The 18,567-nt window shown below is 39.5% G+C and overlaps 2 protein-coding genes across 3 annotated transcripts in view; one reads left to right on the forward strand and one right to left on the reverse strand.

The window, feature by feature from the left end:
- The window catches only part of PCOLCE2 (procollagen C-endopeptidase enhancer 2), a 51,557-nt gene extending 42,096 nt beyond the window's left edge, over positions 1-9,461 (forward strand). Inside the window, exons 7-9 of the mRNA XM_065557952.1 lie at positions 3,282-3,365; positions 6,971-7,138; positions 8,896-9,461. Coding sequence (XP_065414024.1) covers positions 3,282-3,365; positions 6,971-7,138; positions 8,896-9,026 — 383 coding nt within the window. The 3' untranslated portion in view covers positions 9,027-9,461. The remainder of the gene's footprint in view (positions 1-3,281; positions 3,366-6,970; positions 7,139-8,895) is intronic.
- A 4,187-nt stretch (positions 9,462-13,648) lies between these two features.
- The window catches only part of TRPC1 (transient receptor potential cation channel subfamily C member 1), a 38,477-nt gene continuing 33,558 nt past the window's right edge, over positions 13,649-18,567 (reverse strand). For both annotated transcript variants that reach the window (XM_005303274.4, XM_065557949.1), the window contains one exon: positions 13,649-16,609. In XM_005303274.4, the coding sequence (XP_005303331.1) occupies positions 16,382-16,609 (228 nt within the window). In that variant the 3' untranslated portion in view covers positions 13,649-16,381. The remainder of the gene's footprint in view (positions 16,610-18,567) is intronic.

The following is an 18,567-nucleotide window of genomic DNA, read 5'->3' on the forward strand; positions in this document are numbered from 1 at the left end:
AGCAATGTTTTATCTTTCGGATTAGGTTTGCGCAAAAGATTGTGGCAGTGTTTTGTAAAAGAAATATGCAATACTAAAAAATGAGTGTCCCTTTTATACTTGCCTAAATATAGACAGTGTGTCTAAGATCAGTGGGAAGTTTCCCATATGCTTCGTCAAAATCACCTCATTGCTGGGATTCTGAAGGGCTTAATGCTTGCAATCTTCATATTCTGAATGTGAGAGATTAAATGTATAATAACATCAGCATACGCACAAATTATTTATGATGTTTTTTACAGCATGTGGGTTGATTTGTATTTAAAACAGATCAAATTGTCATGATAAAGACTTCAGAAGGGTTGTCAGAGATGTGGTGCTGAAAATATATTATGAAAAGCTGTTAAAAATAGTATTTGGGAGAAAACAAACATTTTAAAAATCAAAATAATTAACTATAAAAGATAACTCTGACATAACAGTGGAGGGAACCCTAGTAACAACTAATGGAGTTCTTCCTCAACATAAAGTTCTCTATTTTAAGTTGTTACTTCCCATATTTGCCAGTCCCTAAACTTGTCAGCTGTCTGATATTCAACCGTTTACATCAAGGGGCCCATTCATCTATTTTGGTATTTTTTTTTTGGTAAGCTTTATTAATTTGTTCTAAGCTCTTTAAACCAGTCCTTGTGGCACCATTGATGTTAAAAATAAAGCCAGTCCACTAGTGATCTCACAAAGTGTGTAGCAGACTCAGAGGTGACCACAAAGGAGAGCTTGTTGGGAAGAGACAAACAGGAAGAACACTCAATTTGTGATCTGCTCTCCATGGCTTAGACCTGTATGACCAATAACAACCTTCCACAGTTTAAACTTTTGGTGACTTACTGAATGGCATGTGGAGAAACGTTGTGGATATTTTGTTGGTAACAGAAGCCTTAGTAATAACAGGCATTTATTATCTTGCAAATCAAAATAGTTCATCCCTGCATTAGACTTATTAAACCATTAGTGACTGTTTAACTTTTAGCAGGCACTTCCATTAACCATCATGTTTAGTTATATACATTTACAGAACCATTATTATTAGGAAACATGGCAAAGTACTGAAAAACCATGAAGTTTTCAAAGGATTAAAAGTAGGTCTGTCATAGGTTTCACCCCCACTCTGAACTTTAGAGTACAGATATGGGGACCTGCATGTGAACCCCTAAGCTCAATTAACAGCTTAGATCTGGGCTGGCTGCCACCACCCAAATAGTTTGAGTCATTTGGGAAACTCTGTCTCCCCCCCCCCAAAAAAACCTTTCCCTCCCTGGGTAGCCTTGAGAGACTTCTTCACCAAATTTCCTGGTGAACACTGATCCAAACCCTTGGATCTTAACACAAGGAGAATTTAACCATCCCCTCTCCTTTCTCCCACCAATTCCTGGTGAGTCCAGACCCAATCCCCTGGGATCTTAAAAACAGGGAAAAATCAATCAGGTTCTTAAAAAGAAGGCTTTTAATTAAAGAAAAGAAAGGTGAAAGACAAACCTCTGGGAGAGATTAGCATACCAGCTACTCTCACAGACAACAGATTCAAAACACAGAGGACGTTCCCCTGGGCAAAACTTAGTTACACAAAAGAATACCCAATTTGATTATTCCCCTAATTGCAAAACAAGTTACAAAAATAAAATAAACAAAACCTATTTATTCCTTTTCTAATACTCACTACTCTGATAAGAACTGATTCCTTGATCTTTTCCACTCCGGCCAAAACTGAAACTTACTCAGACAAAGGGAACTTCTCTCCTTCTTTTTGAACCATCTTGTCCTCCCATTGGTTCCTCTGGTCAGGTGTCAGCTAGGCTAGGTGAACTTCTTAACCCTTTACAGGTAAAAGAGGTATTAACCCTGAACTATCTGTTTATGACAAGGTCAGTGACTATCAATTAAATGTTTTCACATAATGCTGCATTATGAGATTTTTTTTTTTTAATTTCACTGTATAGGTCAAATCATGTTGCTTACAGTATAGCTACAGATAAAATTGATACCAATTAAAGGTTTAATTAACTACAGCCAGACCCTCTCTAGTTCATGCTTTGCTAAATTGCAACATTTCTCATCCACACAAGCATCTTCCCACTTCTCATATGCTGTAATGAGGTCTCGTACCAACCAGATTTTATTATTTTTACAAAATATACAGTACTACTACATATACTACACTTACTAGTATACCTTTAAGTATCATGAATGCACACTAAGTCATAGTTGACAAAATATTTTGTGATGCATTCACCCAGTCATTAATATGCATTTCACGCATACTCTCTAAATAGACAAAAGGAACAAAGAGGGAGAAAGGAAGTACTGTTTTACAGATGGGTAACTGAGGCACAGAAGGATTAAGTGACATATCCAGGGTTGCACAGGATAGCAGCAGAGTTAGGAAATTGAACCCAGATCACCTGAGTCGCAGTGCAGTACTTTAACTGAAAGATTATCTTTTCTGTCTGAAGGAGGCTGTCTAGTTATAACTATAACATTGTGTCTCAATGATGGTATTTTAAGTATACTGTTAAGACTGCATGGCACTGGGTAAGAAGACAAGGAGATAATTTGAATGCATGTCTCAGATCACATTACATTGTCAAATATAAATTGCAAATTGTTACTATAAATAAAGAAAAACTGCATTAAAAGAACATTAACAGTGATAAGTTGTAAACCCACAAAATTTAAGACTATTCAGCAATAAAGCTGCCATCATTTTTAATGCCATCTTGGCATCCCTATTTACTCCAACACACACACATCACTTAACATTTATACTTGAATGCATAGACACAATAGGGATTAATTAAGGCTACACTTGCATATTTCATGACTTTGCCACCAAATATTTCCTAAAAAATTGATGCCTTATAGACAGGTTTTAGTTGTACCCCTGACTGTTTATTGTGTGCAGTCATGTAACCTCATAAACCAAGTGGGCAGCTGAAATCTCTATATTTATAGTCTGCATTCTGGATTGTACAAGGCGTTTTCAGTTCTGTTCAGTTAATATGGCCATTAAAACAGATACGTGAAGACAACATGTATATAATAAAAAAGATCCAATAAAGATTGGGTGAGGAAGTTGGAAGAAGACGACTATTGAAATCATCTTCTGGCAATTTATCCCTTGGAATCCCAAATCTAGTTTTGCAGATTGAAAATACCAGGAAGAATCTTGAAAATATTATTTAGAATGTTTAAATACACTTAATATCAATTTTACTCATTTACTTTTTTTGTCCTATGAAAAAAAGCTTTGAAACCTACAGTTGCCCTTTGCCAGCAAAAATGTAGAAGGAATGGGACTCTTGAGAGCAATTACTGTTCAAGTAACTTTGGTAAGAACGACAAAGTTTATTTCTTTATAATTAGTGACTTGGGGCTATGTGTTTAGTCTCTGAGGAATTACAGAGAATGTAGTTGTAAATTGCCATTAGCATGCAAAGAAATGTTTTCATATCCTACTCTCTCTCTGTTACGTATCTATGACTCAGTACATTCCTGGAGATGTTTTGAAGTAAAGACAGTGAATGTGTATCAGAAACAAACATACTTTCTCAGTCTAAACACAAATGACTACATAGAAGGTGAACTGTTGCTATATGAAAGTGTCGACTCAGGTACTGCGCTTGCATACTGTCTTGCTGGAACAGCCTGTATATATTTTATTCACAACAATATGTTTGCTGTACGTACTTGCATTACTCACTATTCCATAATTCAGTTTGTAGATGTTCAAAATATTTTTTTAAATAACCTAAGGTGAAATATGCAGAAGCTGTGAAAGCCTATAAGCCATACTTTTCTTATTCAGATATAAATTACTGGTGATTACCATATATACTCATTCATAAGCTGAATTTTTTAGTAAAAAAGGGAAGCACCAGAGAAGGGGGTCGGCTTATGAACGGGTATAGAGAGGAAGAGGTGGGACACAGCCCCTCCCCCCAACAGAGGGGGCAAGGAGAGGCAGCACAGCCAGCAGAGACAGAAGAGAAGAGGCAGGGCCAGAATCTCTCTGCTTCTGGCCACGCTGCTCTGCCCCCAGCCTCCGAAGCAGCTGCAGCTATGGAGCTGGCAGGCTGCAGCCGTGCCACTTGGCCCCGCTCCCCAGAGCAGGCTGTGGCCATGCCGCCCGGCCCGCCGGAGCACACTGCGGCCGTGCCGCCCGGCCCAGCCCACTGGAACATGCTGCAGCTGCGCCACCTGGTCTGGCCCACCGGAGCAGGCTGCGCTGCCCAGCCTGCCGGAGCAGCTCAAGCCAGGTCAGAGACATCCTCCCCTGGCCTTCCCCAGATAAGTGGGAAGGGATGGGATGGGGAGAGTGTGGGGGTCCCAGGCTAGAGGTGGGGTCATGTGGGGGGTGGTCACAGGGGTTACTCCCCTGACTCCCAGCTTCTCCCCCCCAAAAAAAATTTCCCCACCAGTTGCTGTCCCGGTCTGTCAGGGTAAGCAGCTGGGGCACCGGGACACTTTGTTTACTTAGGTTTACCTCCGTGCCTGCGGATGCTAGAGGTAAACAAACCATCTTGGCCCACCAGCGGCTTATCCTGATCGCCTGGGAGCCATAGTTTGCTGACACCTGAATTACAGGGTCAGCTTATGAACAGGTTATAAAAAAATTTCCATTTTTACTTATCGGAGGGGTTCGGCTTATAAACGATCCGGCTTATGATTGAGTATATACGGTAAATGGTGTTTTACTGTATTTGTACAGTACTATCAGTCAGTGATTTTGTTTAGTTACCTCACGAGGTGATTCCCCCATATTACTGTTGGAACCCTCTCTTTAAATCTCACTCCCTTCTACGGCTATTGAAACCTCACGTTGTGGCCACCATCCTCTCGGCCAAAGGAAGTTGCTCACAGTAGCCTTTCAAGCTAATCCAGTGAGCATATTGCTAATTGTCTTTCCCACTGGGTGCAGCTTTGTGCATAGCTTCGCCATAGCAAAACTGCCCTAAAGACAGCAGATTTGGGGGCCCTGGAAAAATCCCCTCACAGGTGGATCCTTAGATAGCATAGGGCCATAACGTAATGTCTTATGCCACTTCCCTTCCTGTCTGCTGGCATAGAGAGGTGGCTGCTGGTGCAAATTAGAGAAGTCTTCAGGTTTCTCTAATTTGCCCCCAATGCAGATTGGCTCATGATCCAAGGGACCTGAAAATGGCCTTAAGCCATGATGTTTGCTCCCCTTATTGAGCTGTGCAACAACTTGATCACAGCCCATGATCTGGGTCAAAGGTTTTTTTGGCCATTGAGTGACACAATGCAAGGCACTTTTCTTCTATCCCGTAGGGCAAGTGAACAGCTTTTAATACTTCACCCAGCTTCTGGTGCCTTGAAGTTTGTTCCTCTTTAAAATAAGAGTAAGATTACTAAAATGTTTGTGTATGTGATCTAGGTTTTGAATTAATGCAGAAGGTTTTAATTTTGCTGGCTTTGACCCGTTGGAAAATAAGAGCAATTTCTTTTTATATGTTTTGTATACCTGTAATATTTGGTAGCTGATCTTTAGAAGTATGTTTTCTTAGTCTCCATTAATGTAATATCGATAGTGCTATTGTGATGAGACTTTCACCTCATATAACTGCAAGAAGTTCTAAATTAAAAGAATACATAATTTCACAAATGTTTGATCTGAACTGTTGGTTACACCAATGTTTAAACTGTTCAGTCAGCATGTATTAGATAATTCAAGATCTATTTGATCTCATTCGAAGGTGAACTGCAAAGGAGAAAAATAGTTGTACCGTTTATTGTTCCTTTCATAATTATGGCCTAAAGTTTGCTTCTGCTTGTTTCTTTATATTATTAATATTAGGTCATGTCTTTTTCTTGCTGAGGGCTCTTCAGAGGATTAGAAAACAAGAGTTAGGATAGTGACATTATATAGACTTAAATTTAAGTGGCAGTCTGTGTTTTACTAAAGTCAGTGGAGTTCCATAAATATAAAACCAGTGTGAGATCGGAGTCAGGCCCTAAAATCCACTATTGCCTTTTGACACTGAGGAAAACTGCAGTTCTGCTTTCAGCCTATTGTCATGTCACTATCCCACTCCATTTCTCCAGTGCTCCAAAGAGCTCTCTAGCAAAAACAGGGATGACAAGACCTGATATTTCTATTGAGAAGAAAGGAGAAAAATCATCCAAAAGAATGTATTCAAAACTTTAGAGGTTGTCTTTATGTATCTTAAATAGTAAATAAAAAGGGCACATTTTTCTTGCTTTGCAGTTCACCTTCTAAAGAAAGGTGTAGGTGTTTTGTGCAGCCTAGCAGTCTCAGAATTCAAACAGCAGGTAGGAGGTTCTTCTTACTATAAATATACTAAAATATGTCTGAAAACAAACAGGTTTGACTTTCTGTTTTTCAGAGATCCGACATACCCACAAGTTCTGTTGACATCAATGGGATCTGTGGGCGTTCAGCATCTCTGAAAAATCAGGTCAAATATTTTTTATTGGGCATGTGAGCTTAGTGGTGCCTCTTCCTTCTCAAAAAAGAGATCTGGATGATGCAGGAGCCCAGTGTAAGACAATTAGTTGGAAATTCTTACACTCATTTTATTTTAAAAATCAGAAAGAAAAAATAAGGGTTCATGAAGTCTGACCTCCTGTGATACACAGGAAGTCAGACTAGATGATATGGTGGTGGGTCCCTTCTTAAACTCTATGATGTTAGTTATTTTTTTAAAGTATCAAAACTTAGAACTGGATTTCCAAGTTGTTGGTGTTTTCTGGAAACAGTTCAATTTTTGACAGACCTCAATATTTTGCAAATACGTTGCAGCCCTCATTTTGGTGGCTGATAATGTATTTCTGTTACCTTCTTACCCTTTAGAAATAAGCAAGAGTTAAAGGGGCATCCATCAAGACTGACAATTTTTTTAACCTCCTATAAGAATAAACATGATACTGAAAACTAATATATTCTTTCTTCTAGTAATAACGGGAACTGTTATCACAGCAGTCACGCGGGGCAGCAGCTTACATGCAACAATATCAATCATAAATGTATATAAGGAAGGAAATTTAGCAATCCAGCAAGCAGGCAAGAATATGAGTGCCAAGATCATTGTTGTTTGTAAGCAGTGCCCTCTCATCAGGAGAGGTAAGTAAATGAGACAAATAACTGCTTTAGGTTTCTGTAAAACTTTGCTCACCATGGCTTCCATTTTCATAGCTCTTCTAACAATTTTAATTAGTCAGCTAATGTATTAGAATTACTAATTTCAAGAAAAAACTATCTAATGGTATAATGCATTTTCAGTTGTTTTCAGAATCACTTGATCCAAATGACAGACTTCATAGATAAACATCTACTTGAGTGTAAAACCTAGGTATAGACTTTAAATCCAATAGATATTGTAGGTGAAACAATTCTTACAACTTCATTGATGCAGTGGTTCAGTATCATTATATGATTTTAATAAAATCAACAGGAACTTGTTTTGGTGTTCCTAAATAAAGCTTAACTGGATTTCAGTATTTGGGAGCCTGTTTTCACATGCAGTTATTTAGATAGGGAAAATGCAAACAGGTTAAACCTAAGAGTACTCAATACGACAACCAAGAGCACATTTGAAAGCACGATGACCTCTCCTCCTCCATAGCTGTTTTGTACTAATTTACCTAATACCTCCCTACCTCAACTATCTTACAGGCAGTCTAATAGTAATAAACCCACTCGATATCAAGTAACATCACTACAGCCATACCAAACAAAATTCTGTATCAAGTATGTCAACCAAGGCAACAGCCAATAAAATGTAATCAAGTTGGCAAGTGTATCATTATAAGAAATGCTTGGACAAGGTTTCATAGTAACAAGAAATTGAGAACAGACCTCAACCCTGCCTCCTGAGTAAGCTGTAGTAAAAAGCAACAAAGAAACCAAAAATGGAACCAGAACAGGGAAAAATCAGAAAATTTAACCAGAGTATAAAGCAAAACACTCAGTCTGCCACTGGTATTTCCAACAAGTATCCAAAATGGCCAGCACCGAAGAAGGAATCCTAGTCAGAAATTAATTTTTGCGTTCTTTTGCTGCCTGGAATCTGGATATCTGGGAGATATAACAATGTCCTTGATTGAGCAAACAGACACAGTGGCAGATTAGCCACAGGGCCCATGCCCAGGGACCCCCACCAACTGGGGAGGCCCCAGAAAAAATCCGGCGCCAGAGGTGGAAGCCCAGAGCCCCGGCCGCCGGGGAAGGGAAAGCCCCCATGCCCCAACCCCACTCCGTGGCAGCAACACTGGATGGGCAGGGAAATCCATCCCCCCCAGTGCCCTCCAATCCCATCCCTGGCAGAAGCTGTGGGAGAGGGGAAGCCCCCAGCAGCCTCCGACCCCCTCAGAAGCCCCTGCATGGGGGAACCCCAAGCACCCCACACCTGTCCTTGGTAGAAGCTGTGGGGCTGCAGGGGAAGCCTCTATGCCCAACCCCGTTCTCTGGCTAAAGCGCCGTGTGGGTGGGGAAGGGAGAAGCCCCAGTGCCCCAACCTTGGTCCCCCGCAGAAGCACAGGGGAAGCCCCAGCACCTGGACCTCCGCTGCGGCCCTGGGACTGGAGGATACTTGTGACAACTGGCTTTTAAAATCATATCTGTCAATGTATATGAGCTTATTAGACAAATTTAAACTGGATGAGACGCATTCTTCTCTAGGTAAGAATCGAATTAGCTGAGTTAGGACTTAAATTTGATATAAGGTGGCCAAAACTTACTTTTTAACAGAAGGTGGGCGGTGCACCTTTTATGCAATGTATGCAGCACTACCTGTGTAAATAGAGCCCACAAGAGTAGAACTATTCTTTCCAGGTTATGTTTAGAAAGAGATTTGTCTTATGTCACCTTCCTTTCTGTAGGTCTAAACTACATCATCATGGGCCAGCTAGAAGAAGATGGCAGAGGTAAAGTCCTGCCCAGCAACTTTATCATGAGTTTCAAGACTAAGAACCAAAAGATTCTGAACACCTTGAAAAACAAACGATGTTAAAATGTGAATCCTGTACTTGCGTTCTGTCATCGCTGTGTGAGGAACAATTTCCATACAGTAAAAAATCAGGAAGATAAAATTGACCATAACCAAAAAGATCTGGTCAGTCTACTGTCCCTTACATATAACCATGTAACTGGCACTGTCAATTACATAAATATATAGAGGAGAATAGATCCCTAATTTTAAACTGCAAGATTTGCAGCATAGCCATCTGATCTGAAGCATACCAAATTCTGACTCCTTTGAAGCTGTTAATTTATACTTGTCTCAGAAGGATTTTTTTAGGAATGAGTTATGTGCAGATGTAAAATAAGAATAAGTGCAATATTTATAGTAATTCATTTTAACTTAGCTTTTTCTTCTAAAGTTGTTTTATTATATGGGTTCTTGCATTATTATCTATGCTTAATAAAATATTTTAAAACCTCACAATACACCAAGGAATTATCAAGTTCTCCATGTATTAAGTGGGGCATGCTAAAAATAGAAAATCTCTGATCATGTCCATGCTTATGATGCTCTGGGACTGGCATAGCAAGAATGGTAGCACACTTTTTTATAGCATTTACATTTAAAGTCAATGGGAATTGGATTAGGGCTTTTAAAAATCGGAAACTACTACAATGCAATGCTTTTACCTAGTGATGTTTTATCTACATTGTTTATTTTATTTTTCAGTATTTCACAAATAAAAGCCCAATGATATCGTTAACCTTCACTACATAGGTAAGGGCTAGGAACCAGTCCAGGCCCACTGAACTACGCCTGCAAACAGTATGCTTTCATCTTTCATAGAATGGGAGACCAAGATTCAGAATGACACAGCTTAGTACTGGGGATGCAAATGGTAGTATAGCTGTCCCCATAGGCTGATGTGGAAGAAAGAAATGCTACAAAGTAAGAGTGATTCATTTTCTGTTAGACAGTATTCCCACATCATCAGCCTTTATACATAAAGGAAAGGAGATGACTGGCAGGGAGATGCTTGTGATACAACGCCAGTTACTGCTATCAGTTCTGTCCATTGCATCCTGTCTGATCCTTATTCTGAAATAAAAACTCAAGTTAAAGTAGATGGAAGAATGTAGATTTCACTGAAACATAATGGAGAAACTGAACAACAGGTCTGTGGAAGGCAGACAAACTGTTTTTATTTCTGATTCTACAACTACACAAAGCCTGAACTTTGTCACTGACAAATTGTATGTGATAATAGACGCTCAGGCTTCCTTGGGTGCTTAAGAAATTATCATCCTTTTCAATAAATACTGTCCAGAGGTCAGTTTATCCCTTGGATTCCTCAGATTAAAGAGGTGACTTTAAACATAACCAAATAAAAAGAGAATTCTTAAAGGGACATTAATTTGAAAATCATGTCTCTAAAATGTTTCCCTCCCCACCACTGTTTGCATGATGGTAGTGCCTAAAGACACCAACAGAGACTGACATCCCATTATACTAGGGATTGTACAGAACAAACACACAATGAATGTGAGAAAGTTCCTGCTCTGAAAAGTTAACACAGAAAAAGGGAGGAGGACATAGAGATGAAATGATTTACCCAGCATCACCTAGCAGTTCAATGGTAGAGCCAGCAATAGAAGCCTGGTCTGATTCCCCAGCTATTGCTCTACCCACTAAACCAAGCTGCCTCTGCCACTTTGGTGTTCTTAAAGTGACATTTGTCTTCAAACCACATTTGTCATGCTCCAGTTTTACACTTAGTTTTCAAATACTGGTTCATGTGTAGACTCTTTATGTATTCTGGTACTTGCACGCCTAGACAACAGCTTGGTGACACCTTTACACTCATGCAGTGCTCTGGAAGCCATGTGTACTCTCCCCTACTTACTGGATGGGGGGAGAAGAGAACACAACTGTTCTAATCTCTGTGTTAGAGACTATGCATCCGGCCCTCGTGCTCCCACCGGAGAGCCAGGTTCGGGGCTTGCCCCGTTCCATGCGGCTCCCAGAAGCAGCGGCATGTCCCCCCTCTGGCTCCTATGCCGAGGTTCCCTGCCAATGGGAGCTGTGGGAGTGGCACCTGTGGACAGGCAGCGCACAGAGCTGCCTGGCTGTGCCTCCGTGTAGGAGCCGGAGGGGGGACATGCCACTGCTTCTGGGAGCTGCTTGAGATAAGCACCCCCCATGGTTTGCACCCATGCCCAACCCCAGCCCTGATCCCCCTCCTGCCCTCTGAACCCCTCGGTCCCAGCCCAGAGCACCCTCCTGCACCCCCAACTCCTCATCCCCAGCCCCACCCCAGAGCCCTTATGCCCCCTGCACCCCAACCCCCAATTTTGTGAGCATTCATGACCCGCCATACAATTTCCATACCCAGATGTGGCCCTCGGGCCAAAACGTTTGCCCTCCCCGATGTAAATATTAGATATTACTTTGTTAATCACTGTTCATCAATGTATTCCCCAGCCTCACAACAGCCACTAGCACTTGGGTGCCTGACTCACTTCCACAATAGTTATTTTGGATGGCATCATCCCTGTACTGGTGGGTTGTTGTTTTTTCCCCCCCATCACCAACATAGGCAGTTTTGTTGGTTTGTTTTGGGGTGGGGGGGATGCTTTTCGATAGTAGCTGGGAGAGTCCAACAGCTTACTACAAATCTCTTCTCTCAACTCATGGCAGAGGGGGCTCCTGACCCAGCTACTATTGACATCCCCTCCTCATGAACTTCACAGCCTGAACATATCGCCTTATTTCCAGGGCTTTTCTAGAAACAGCTTCTCTTTTCTTGCTGAGGAAGCCCTATTCCACAGATATCCCTCATCCTGTTAAGGATTTACTAGCTTGAGATATTTACCTGTCTCTCCGCCCTCCCCCCCTAAAAAACCAAAACACCCCTACCTCCCACTACCCCACTTGCATTGGAGCAAAGTACAACATTTTAAAAAGTAACAGACTGCTTAGGGGACAGTGATTCCAAATATAAATTTAGAAATAATAAATTTGAGAAGCAGTCACTTACATCTAGTCTGTGACAGTCCAAATAGGACCAAAGGAAGATAACTAGCAGATACAAACTCTGGGAACCATTTTAGCTAGAAACAGAATGAAAGTCAAACATCTCTGTTCTTGACCCTTTGCTAGAAATTATATTGGCATGAAGAAAGTGCTTTTTAAAAAGGAGAAGGGGATTTTCATGTACAGAATATAAAGGAGAAATTAGTTTGATCAAGACAAAGAAATTTCCTATGAGACAAAATGACAACTCACTTGAAAGGAAAGAGATAAAAGAACCTGAAGAAGTCAGCATACCTCAATAGTCTCATTAGCAGAAACATTTGCTGCTGTCATGCCTTATATAGTATTGCAGTTTGTATGAAGAAATTCCTAAATCCTATAGCTAAATTAGCTCTAATCAAGCTTCTTGCTATATTCTTTTTGTGTCGGTTGAGAGCATTTGTGCTGCAGTTGAGCCATGGAGACAAGTGGATGGAATCATGTGACAAGAAAAAATACCCAAGATTCTAAGTCAAGAGGCTGAAATGGCCACTAAATTCATTTCGGTAGAGAAAATACTCCTAATGTTGGTAACAGAAACCAAATAATCCACAGTAAAAGGTAATGGCAGATCCTCTAGACTAAGAGTCCTGTTAACACACCAGCCCTTACTTTCCATGTGATCCCATCATTTGCATATTGAAGGTTTACATTCTAATTTCAGAAGCCATAGCATCATCTAGAAGAATGAATTACTAGACTTGCATAAGCTCTTGTCACTGAGCTGAAGAGAACTATTTTCTCCTCAGAGAGGCACATTTCAGTCAGATGTTTCCAGGCTTTTTAAATACACATATTACCTAATGGACCAATAAATGTTTCTTGGATGAAGCCCAGAAAATCTGAAAACCAAGTGTCACATCCATGCCAATACCTTAACTGAAGATCCTTTCATCAACAAATCTGTTCAAGACTATGGCTTGAAAGGAGTCTGTAACATCAACTCCATTCTTGTGGCAGTATGAGAGAAACAGGTGTGATTTAACAGTAAGCTGTCAAGTAAGAAACAATCAATCAATCTCTTTCTTAAAAGCTTGAGAGACAGAAGTCTGAAGAATATGACCAGATTGAATAGGCATTACCCAGAAAGGTCATTTACTTGTCTCTACTTTATTTGTGCCCAAGGAGAAAGACATGAGGACCACAGCCACCTCCAAGTCCCAAATACAATGAACACACTGAAATGTATGTTGTGACTAAAGTACCATAGAGAATAAAACTCTGCTTTTATTTATTTATAAAACAGGAACCTGAACCACACTTCTAGGTATATTTTATCCCATCTCAAGGCAGGGGGGTGGACTATGTGACATCTCTTTCTGCTAACATTTTTATGATTATAGACATGAAAATCTGAAGTAAAAGAAAACTAGATTTTTTTCCCCAACTCCAAAGAAATGCCTTTGCATAATATAGTTCTATAGTCTGTTGGGCAGGTAAAAGGAGAAAAGGCTTACAGACAGACAAATAAAGGGAATAATGTGGAAATATTAATAGATGGGTATCTATAGCTTCCAGCCAACTTCCTTAAATTCCTAGACTAACATATCTTGATGTGGTGTGTAATGCATTGGAAATGATAAGCTCGTTCCTAAATATTTGTTTCAAGTATATGTTTTTATTAATATCTAATACAACCATATTTTTCAAATTGTTTTTTCTTCCTTTCCTTTTTTGGAGTATATGACAGAACATATACAGTGCACAGCTTTTATGTTTGGATTATATACTAACACCACTCACCACCCAAGTCAAGAATTTGATCATCCTCTTGTCTTAGAACGTAGTCATTCAAATTAAAAAGCTGATGAACAATTCAGAATCTCTCTACAGAAGGAGATCAAAAGGCCTGATGTTTAAACTCCACTTGGGATATGCATAATTCCATAGTACAGAAAATATATTACTTTTACAAGAAATATTTTATAAGAACTTCCTCGAAAGGGGGAACACTGACAAAAGCCCCATCTCTCTATCAGCCCCAGGATCAGTTATGGTTATAGGCCACTGTGGCTACCTGCGCCTTTTGGCCTTAAAACTCACTAATTATCTGATATCCAACCCAGAATGTTAGGAGAACACTGCCTCCACAGTATTACTGCCAAACAATCCTCTAACTGTCATAAATATAATGTGTTTTTTTTTCATATAAAAAATACAGGAGTCTCACATTTTCTCAATTATAGTTTGTGAACTTGAATTATACACAAGCATATGAAGATATACTGTACCTTCTATCACAGAAAACTCACAAAGCCCTTACTTTCCATTGTAAGCAGAATAAAAGTCACAAATAATTATGATGTTCAATAATAATTCTGATACAAACATCTTACAGTTGGCAGCATTCAGGAAGAACATAAAATATCAAGATAAATTTAAAATAGGATATAAAAAAAATCTCTCACAGGGTACATCTAAACTGCAGCTGGGAGGGTGCTTCTCAACACAAGTAGCCAGACACATGCTAGCTCTGCTCAAGCTAGTGTGCTAGAAATAGCTGTGTAGCTGGGGTAGTGTGGGCAACAACTTGGGCTAGCTGCCTGAGTACAAACCTGCCTGGGCTCCCTAGATACATACTCGGATGGTTAGAAAAAGCCACACCCATGCTACCCGGAGCTACGCTGCTACTTTTAGCAAGTCTGTCTATTGTTACTCCTGGGGGAATTCTGCACCACTGTGCAATACAGAATTTTGCAGAAATTCATGTTGTGCATGCAGAATTCCCCCCTCCCCCCGCCCCAGAAACGGGCTGCAGTGCTGCTGGATGCCACTAGGGGCCGCTGGACCCAGCAGAGCCCAGTTCTCACACATAGAAGACACTGCTGGGGGGAGGGGGAGGGAGCTAGAGAGTTCCCAGAAGCTTCCATTCCCTGAGAGAAGGAGATGGCAGTGAGCATCAGGCGCTTTCTCCCTGGGTTCTGAGGAGTAAGGGGGCAGGTGTCTGGGCTGGGGGGAGCATCTTTGGGCTAAGGGGGGCCCTGCAGCTGGGCTCTGGGGGCAGAAGGGGGCAGAGAAACAGGAACTGGATTGTCATAGGGCTTTCTTTAAACTTTCTACTCCTGGGGGAAATTTTGTGTGTGTCTGTATTGTTACCGACATACTTGCTGATAGGTATTTTGAAATAAATTATCAAAATAATTGAAACTGGCGTTATTATGTAGTGTTATTTTGACAAATAAAATTAGCAGAATTTTAAAACGTGCGCAACATTTTAAATTTTTTGTTGCAGAATTTTTAATACTTTTTTGGCGCAGAATTTGCCCAGAAGTACTATTGTGCTGGAAAACATGTTCACAGCTGTGGTGTATACATACTCTAAAAGAGAGCCTTCTGAATGCACATCTTCCAATGTCCGGGCATAGTGTATGTTCTTACATAGAAATAATTGTACAGTATTTCCATTTGTTTTAATGGACAAGAAATATTTAGCCTAGCAAACAAGTAACATTCATGCTCTAGACCGATACCTAATTCTTGTTAAAAAATACGGTTTCCTATGCCAAAGAACAACTGTGTGTAATCCAGATACACAAGGTTTTCTGAACACTACTCAAAATTAAGAGACTAATTTTAAAAAAAATTCCCAAATCCCAAGAGTTGCATATTGCAAATGTACACACAGGGTGCTACCTGAAAAATCTTAATATGTTTTTGAGAGGACATAACTATTTTAAATGGATCCATGAAAGTTCTGGAGATGGGTAGCTTACTTTGGCTCTATGTCCAGAGTTCAGCATGCACAGCACCCTGCAATTTTCAGGGAACAAATCACAAATTTCATTTCTCAGTGTTTTACAGTTGTTAATATTCAGTCAACAGCATCATGTACAAAACCATTTTCAGAGTCATGGAGTCTTTTGCAACCTACTTTAAATCACATACTGGTTAAATTTCTATTACGAAAGTACCAGGTATATTTTTAAGTATTGTTAAGATTTCCATCTTTTCCCACAACTTGAAAAAACAGTAACCAAGAGGGACATAACAGCAAATATAGGGGAAATAAATGCAACATGCCAGCTATGAAGACATGAAGCCCGACAGCTAATGTGACCTGTCAAAATCCATACTTTGGGGAACATTTCTTGTAAAATGCTATATACATATTTTACATACTGTACATTACACACTTAAAGAGCTTAAAAGAATGACAGTTTTTGCATTCATTTCCACATCTTTTGAACTTAGCTGAAACTCATGCAAATACATTTTCAAATTTAAGGTTGTGCAAAAAATTTGCTTTTCTATTTGGTCTGGCAACAGACTTAGGCCAACACTTTCAACTGTGAGTACGTAAAGTTAGACATGTTCCTTTTAAAATCTGGACCTTAGTTTCTTGGATAAAACATAGCATATTTAGATGTCCGAAAGCCAAGCAGATCCCTCATTTCATTTCGGAATTTTGATAGATCTTGCCGCAGTTCATTGAGATTTTCCACAGTTGCTTGATCCATGCTTTGCATCTTTTGTCTCATGGAGGTTAAGTAACGATGGACTAAACAACACATCACCTTTTGGTAATTCTCATCCCTCTTTTGCTTCAGATTTCTCCATTCCTTTAAACAAATATACAGGTTTACTAAACAAAAGAGATTTATTTTAATGTATTTATTTAATTTTTGAGCCCTGAAGCCTGTTTACAATTGCACAGACAGCATTACATATGTGCACACAAATTGGAAATCCGTATGTACCAATTCTCAATTTGTGTACATGTATGTGACACTGTGTGCAGCCTTTTGAGATAAAAATGAGGCCTACAATGCCCAATTTGTGAAGCAGAAACAAAGGTCTTTTAATCTATCTGGCTTGGAAAAAGTTATACAGATGTACGAGATTTTCATCATCTAGTCATTAATAGTATTTCTGTACTTAAATGTATGTTCTGTACAGTCTTTCAATCTGGTTTGCTTGAAATATTTTTGGCTGCAAGAAGGAGCAGTAGCAATTAGTATACATAATTATAGGGTACATTAACTATGTTTATTTAAAGAAAATGTAAAACCAAAAAAAATTAAGAGACTCCAGTGTTCCTTTTTTGGTTATTTATTTTGACATGTCATGTGACATGTTTAAAATTAGTTGTCCCCCCCACCTTCAGCATATTCTAACTGCACCATTTTCAAAATTATTACAAATTTCAGCACTGAAGAAAAAAGTGTTAATAGGTTTTACATCAAGCAGCAGGGCCATTAAATATTTGGTGAGCAGGTTTTGTTTTGTTGAAACATGAAAATTATGCCAGCCTTAATTAAAAACCTCAATTAAAATCTGAAATAATTTGTTTTGTTCCTGTTCTGTGCTGAGTTATATTTTGGATTCATAGTCTAACAGAGTTTAAGGCCAGAAGGAACCATTAGATCATCTGGTCTGATTTTCTCTATATCACAGGCCATTATATTTCACCCAGTTACCCCATCTTGAGTTTAATAACTTGTGTTTGGCTAAAGCATCTTCTAGAAAGACATCCAATCTTTATTTGAAGACCTAATCCACCACTTCTCTTGGTAGTTCGTTCTGAAGGTTAAGCACTTTCAAATTAGAAATGAGGAACACATTTTAAACAATGAATTTTCTGGCTTCAGCTTCCAGCTATCACTGGTTCTTGTCATGCCTTTTCCCGCTAGATTAAATAAGCCTTTAGTATCCCATATTTTCTCCCTGTGAAGATACTTATATGCTGTAATCAAGTCAATCTTCTTTCTGAGAAACTACACAGACTGAGATCTTCAAATCTCTCATTGTTGTAGGGCATTTTCTCCAGCCTTGTAATCATTTTTATGGTGCTTGTCTGCACCCTCTTCAATATTTCAACATCCTTTTTAAAATGCAGGCACCAGAACTGTTACATGGTATTCTATTATTGATCTCACCGATCCCGTATCCACAGATAAAAATCACCTCCCTATGTCTGCTGACTACTTCCCTATTTATACATCCAAAGATCACATTAGCTGTTTTTTGTCATAGTATCACACTGGAGTTGCTTGTCCAACAGGACCCTTAAATCCTTTACATAATCATTGCATTCCAGAATTTACAGTCCCCTGTTCTACAGGTATGGCCTGCATTATTGGATGTATAACTTTGTATTGGCTGTATTTAAACACATTTTGTCTGAATGGGCCCAGGTTACCAAGCAATCCCAAATTGCTCTGTATGTCATTATTATTTACCACTCAACTAATCTTTGTGTCAGCCACCAATTTAATCAGCAGTGGATTATATTTACTTCCAGATCATTGACAAAAATGCTGAATAGCATCAGGCTTTTTACTGATCATTGCAGAGCCCCACTAGATCCTCCTCCTCCCACCCCGCATTTGATAAGGATTCCCCACTGACAATGTTTTTTGAGCTCCATCAGGTAGCCACTTCTTATTTCATTTAATGTGGGCTCTGCAGATATTGTATAGTGCTAATTTTTAATCAGTGTGTCATGTGGTACTACATCAAAGATCTTACCTAAGTATATTACATTTACTCAGTTACTTTCATCAACTAAACTTATAAT

Source organism: Chrysemys picta, chromosome 9 (genome assembly GCF_011386835.1).
Source record: "Chrysemys picta bellii isolate R12L10 chromosome 9, ASM1138683v2, whole genome shotgun sequence".
Lineage (NCBI taxonomy): Eukaryota > Metazoa > Chordata > Testudines > Emydidae > Chrysemys > Chrysemys picta.